This window comes from Acanthisitta chloris, unplaced genomic scaffold (assembly GCF_000695815.1).
Source record: "Acanthisitta chloris isolate BGI_N310 unplaced genomic scaffold, ASM69581v1 scaffold7323, whole genome shotgun sequence".
Classification (NCBI taxonomy): domain Eukaryota; kingdom Metazoa; phylum Chordata; class Aves; order Passeriformes; family Acanthisittidae; genus Acanthisitta; species Acanthisitta chloris.
The window spans coordinates 61,439-67,424 of NW_008664239.1; the positions used below are offsets into that span (position 1 = coordinate 61,439).

The 5,986-nt window shown below is 49.3% G+C and overlaps 1 protein-coding gene across 1 annotated transcript in view; it reads right to left on the reverse strand.

Annotated features, from left to right (window-relative positions):
• Positions 1-2,245, reverse strand: part of KANK4 (KN motif and ankyrin repeat domains 4) — an 11,000-nt gene extending 8,755 nt beyond the window's left edge. Inside the window, exons 1-2 of the mRNA XM_009071260.1 lie at positions 2,230-2,245; positions 1-392 (exon numbers count right to left, since the gene is read on the reverse strand). The exon at positions 1-392 is cut by the window's left edge and continues 219 nt beyond it. Coding sequence (XP_009069508.1) covers positions 1-392; positions 2,230-2,245 — 408 coding nt within the window. The remainder of the gene's footprint in view (positions 393-2,229) is intronic.
• Between the last annotated feature and the right edge of the window lie 3,741 nt (positions 2,246-5,986).

A 5,986-nucleotide genomic window follows, 5' to 3' on the forward strand; every position in this document is an offset into this window, starting at 1 on the left:
CTCCGCCAGAAGGGCTTTTCTCCGGTAACTCGGCTCATCGCCTGCCGGAGGGGCTGCTTCGGTGGGCAGCAGGGGACGGGGCGTCTCCTCCGCCCCCAGTGATGCCTTTCTCTGGGGGAAGGAGCAGGTGGCTGTCCAGCTCTTGCTGGGAGCGGTCGTGCACCCGCGGGAGCCGTTCTCGGGCAGGCTGAAGTTTCGTGGCAAGGTGCTGAATTTGGGCTGCTTGGCTTTGCGGTGGATGTGGATCCTTCTGATGGTGTTCCCTTTCTCGATGTCATCCACGTACTTCAGGAAGTCCAGGTCCAAGTGAAAGCCGTACGGCGTCTCCAGGGAGTAGGGGAGGCTGCGGGGCTGCTCCCTCTCCCCATCGGGCTTGGGTGGCTGCCCACCTGCTGAAACAACCCAAAGGAAAGAGATGATGGATCACCCTTCTTCGTTGTGGAAACCAATAAAACAAGAGTCAACAGCAAGAACCGATGCACAGGAAGTTTCACCTATTATGAGGAAGAACTTTACTGTGCAGTCAATAAGCACTGGAACAGACTGCCCAAGGAGGGTGTGGATTCTCCCTCACTGGAGGTATTTCATTAGGAAGAAGTTTTCCCTGTGAGGGTGATGAGACACTGGCACAGGTTGCCCAGGGAGGCTGTGGCTGCCCCAACCCTGGCAGTGTTCACAGCCAGGCTGGATGAGGCTTGGAGCAACCTGGTCTGGTGGGAAGTGTCCCTGCCCAGGGCAGGGAGTTGGAACTAGGAGATCTATACAGTCCATTCCAACTCTTAAAAATTCTACGATTCCAGAACCACCTGGATGCAATCCTGCACCATGTGCTCTGGGATGGCCCTGCTGGAGTAGGGAGGTTGGACCAGATGACTCACCGTGGTCCCTTCCAACCTAACTGATTCTGTGATTGAATTTTGAAAACTAAAAAAATTAACAAATATATGTTTAGAGCAGAAGGAAGATGTTGTTGCTCTTTTCATCTCAGTTTTGGGCTGCAGCTCATCATCACGGAGGCTCGTGGTGCAGCTGCACAGATGCAGCGACACACACCATGCTCCAATCTGGTTTTCCAGAGGTGAATCAGGTAATTGTTGCACTGAGGAAGCCAAAACTTTGCTGAAATCATGGCTCTAGTCGGCAGTTAAGCAAACAGCAGGTTTTGTAGGCAGAGCTATGTGTCTGTGGAGGTATAACAAGCTGCCTGATGGACAATCAATCCAGGTCAGTACCAGAAGGTGGGACTGACCTCTGATGACATTTTTCAAGGCTTTTGCTTTGGTTTTAACTTTTCATTGGTGTGGGAAAAAAAATTAAAATCATTGCATTGCTTCATCTGCAGGTCAGAAATTATTCCTCGAAAATGAAGGATACAGCACCAGGCAGAGCCTGGACCAGCACCAGCTGGGGCTGCCACTCACAGCCACATCCATGTGGAACATGTGCCTCCCAAGGTGACCTGCTCACGGCACCGAGCACAGCTCTTAACTGAGGCAAATCACCACAAAGTGTATGGCAGTGGGTTTGCCCACCCAGTCAGCAGGCAAACAGCACTGCTCCAACCCTGCCTTAACACAGCCTCATGCACTCATCTCCCACCTGCAAAAATTCACAGCCTCTACATTTCCACCTTGAGGGTCTAAAGAGTTAAACTTCTGCATCATTGATCATTTTCTTTATGCAGCAAGTGAAATCACAGTGGTTTGGGCTGCTCTGCACCCCTGAGCAAGCTGTGAGGGTGAGGAGGAGCAGCTCACCAGGAGACACCAGACCCCATAGCTGATCCCTTTGTCTCCATCCTGGTGCGGCAGCTGGGAAGGACCAGGACAATTTGGGACACCTTTTGGTGCTGCTTATCACAGAACTTCACTGAGATACAGTCTGATGGGAGCAGCACATGGAAGTTGGAGGAAAGACAGAGGGAAAACATCACATGGGGTAACAGGCACAAGAGCAAAGCCTGGATGGTGGGAGCAGGGATCTGTCCTGCTGATGTGCCACAGAGGACGGGAGGACAAATAGATGCTGATCTAGGGCTGGGCCCATGCTTTGCTGTGGTTTAGGAAGTCTGCATAATACATGAACGATGCATTTTTCATATTCTGGCCCCACTTCTATAGAGAACAGGTTATTTACAGTATTTCTGGTAAGGAAATCAATTCAGGGCTTGGTTGGGGTGTTTGTTTTCAAGGAACAAATAAGCAAATAAACATCCTGTAGCCTCCATACCTTCTGTCTTCTCCATGGTGGGGTCGAACTGGGCTGTCACTTAAGCATCTTCTGACAAGCTAGGGCTGATGAGTCACTTCACCCTTAAAAAAAAGAAATGGATACTTTTAATCTGATAAGAATAACTCAACCATGTGCACTTAATCTCTCCTTAAAGCCTTACATCTCTTCACAGGCCACCCCCCTCCTCCTTCCCACATTCTGCAGCCTGGCACTGTCTGCTAAGGGCTTTGAAGCTGCTTAAATCAATAGCTCCTTTTCCAGTGGCAACTATTTGCTTCACAGACACATCCCAGGTAGCTGCTTCTTATAAAACATCCCCTGCATTACAGATGGTTTGACTGCAAATGAGGACAGACAGACATTTAGGATGACTTGAGATCGATGGCACAGGAACTCTTCGCTGACTCCTGCAGACTGGAGATATCCAACATAATATAACATTCCCGAAAACAGGGCTATAAACTACACACAGAAATGACTGCCATTGTTTCTTTTTAATCCATAACGACCAAAGATTCAGAATTTATGTAGACTCTTGTTCAGATGAAAGCCATTACTTCAGAGCACACCCCTGATGAAGAGCCCTGAAAGAACCTTCACCAAACTGCACTGAACCACAGACAAATTGCTCCCAGCCCAGGTGGATATCAGCCACAGCCAACAGTGAGAATTTCACATCCTTCCTGGGCTGTGTTGACCTCCAGCTCCTTCCCATCACGTGGACACAGGTGAGACCCTCCTGGAGCATGAGAGATTAAGGCTGGGAACAACCAAGAAAGGTCCTGGATGGAGTGTCTCTCTTCCAGGATCTTCAGAAAGGCACAGGGAGGAGACAGGGAAGGGCAAAAGGAGGTTGAGGCAGTTGGACATGACTGTAGGAGGCTTCCTGTCTTGTATGAGAAGGACAACAGCACTCACAGTGCTGTCAGGTTTTAAGGTTAGGTTTTAATTCCTGCCACAGGGGGAAAGGTGGGAGTTTCTTGGATAGTCGGTTGCTTGTTTAGGATTTTCTTTCAAGTAACTAATTTGATTCCTAGCCAGAGAGGGTCCCACAGCCATGTGGAAGTCTGTCCCTACTTCTCTAGTGCATCCCTAAGCTATGCAAGATTCTCAGAGTAGGACCAAGCAGTGCAAAGCCCATGTAGAGCCAGCCCAAATTCATCTCTTGGAAATGAAACCATCAGAGTCTGAACTCATTTTCTGCCTGCAGTGTTTTGTCTAAGCAAGGGCTTTAGCCCTTGACCACAGTTCCAGAGCTCCTTGTGAAGGGGCTCCAGCTGACCTTTACCATCAAAGACCAGCCAGAAAATTGTCAAATCCTGTTATCATAGGACATAGCTCCACCGCTGGAAGAGTTCAAGGCCAAGTTGGACAGGGTTTGGAGCAACCTGGTCTAGTGGAAGGTGTCCCTGCCCATGGCATGGGGTGAAATGAGATGAGCTTCAAAGTCCCTTCCAACCCAAACCAGTATGGAATTCCATCAAAACCTTTTAAAGAAACAAGAAGTTGCTGACATCCTAACCCAAGGAGAACATCAAAACTCTCAAAAGCTCCTGCAGGGTTGGTAGTTCCTCCAAGCTCATGCGGCCAGATGGCAACACTGAAGCCCACCCAACACCATGTGAGCTCCTGAAACACCTTGACAAGCAGCTCCTGATGTGCTCTCCAATTAACCACACTCCTTCTATAAAGGGCAATTCCTTCTGTCTCCTCCTGCCAACAAACAGCATGTGCCAAAACAAACACTAACCTCTTCCTCAAATGTTTGTTTTCTCCTTTGCAGCCAATTGCAGATCCCAAGTACAGCCTGAGCAGCTACACTCCACTCTTCTAGGTCATTTATTTAGAAGGGGGGGAAAGCCAGTGAATAGGATGGGGTTTAATATCTAGATAATTACATCTATTTGGATCATTTATGAGCTGGCCTGGTCCCAACTCTGCAGCCCAAATTGATACTATGACTTCTCTCTTTTGACCAATCTACTTCAAAATCGCCTCGTAAAAGGATGCTGAATGTACCCAACCAGCTTGCTGATGTTCTCCTGTCCCCTCTGGGGCAGCTCAGGCACGGAGCACATGGCTTAGAGCCAAAAACTGGCTCCTCGGCCCCCGTGGCTGCTCTCCCATGCCTGTCCCTACTAAAAATGAGATTAAAAAATGAAGTGATCCACCAGAAGTAGCAGACACCCTATACCCAAGGTCCAGCCCACAATTTGGGGCAGGGCAGGACTTTTAGGTGGGTCTTCATCCTGCTAAAACCTGTTATACTGACTCTCCATCAGGTTCTGTATTTACTGAGTCTTCTCTGTTAAATAAATTGAAGAACATTTATTTTACTCTCCAGGCAGACGACACCACCACGTGCACAGCATCGCTGATTTTTACCTTTGCTACACAGAGAGGCTGTGGGGAGAATGAATCCAGATCTGAATTACACTGCTTTTCTCAAGGCAGGAATAAATACATAGAGAAATGGAAACGGAGAAGCCAAATATGTGAGAAGGCAACAGCACAGAGTGAAGTGGTTTTATTCCCTAGGGCAGCCCGTTTGCAGGGACAATGTACTGTCTTTTTAACTAGCTTGGGGTCAAACACTGACTCTTTACAGTCACATTTAACCCCTTTTTCACTCCATCCCAGTCTTGGGACACTTGCCAGGCAATGTGAGCACCCACCCACTCCCCCATCCACCCCATCCAGCAGAAAGGAGAGCACCATTACATCCCAAAACATTTAAATAACAAATTAACTCAAGCACAAAGACAAACATATACAGATCTCATTCTCCCAAAGCATCTTGCTAGTATTTGTAAGCTGGAAACACGTAGCTCTGAGCCTCTAAATCAGAAGAGAATTCACCAGCATGTTAGCACAGTCTTGTTAGCTGTAACACACCATTACTTCAGCTCTGCCTGTCTGTTCTCCTGCACTGCAGCAGCACCTTCAGCACTTTCTGGTCAGAGGAAAAACTATGGTTAGAAAAGCATTTTGTCATGTTACCTTTCATGCTGGCACCTACAAGCCCAGGAAGCAGAAGCATTTGCCTCCCTCAAAAGCATCTTTTCCCATGCCCAGAGCTGGCAGCGAAGGGCTGGGAGCAGCAAACGTGTTGTTGTTTAACCCCAGCCTTTTCCAGCAGGTAAAAAGTTGGTCAGCTGAGCAGTGACCTTGCTTAGAAAGCAAATACAAGTTTAAACCAAGAAGCACAGAAGAGGGATCGATTTCCCAATCAAGCAGCCCATGGCTCTCGTATGACCTTTCGGAGGACAGTTCAATCCCAGTGTATAAAACGAGTTACTTTTCACAGAATAGTTCCCTTTTCCGTGAAAACACAAAGCACTGGGTGCTGTCAGCAGGCTGCCTCGCTTATCAGCAGGGATTATTGAAGAGGCAGTCAATAATTAACGAGGGGGTTGTTGCTATACCTGATGCTGCGGCTGCAGCCGGCGCTCGCCCTCCGCATGCTGCACCCTCCGGGCTGGAGCATTAGCTATTCCGCCAGTGCCTCTCCCAAGGAAACGCAGCCGCTGCCGCGATTCCCAGGCGGCAGCGTTAGGAGAGCCGCAGCAGAACTCGGTGTCCGTAATTCATCCCGACAAAGCCACGTTCCCACGCACGGAGCAGACCCAGCCCCGCAGCCCTGTCCCCTTCTCCCGCAGCTCCGTCCCTCCCAGCGCCCGCGGCCCGGGGGATGCCGAGCGGGATGCGGTGGGAGCTGCGGGAATGCAGCTGTGCCATGCCCCAGTGGGACACT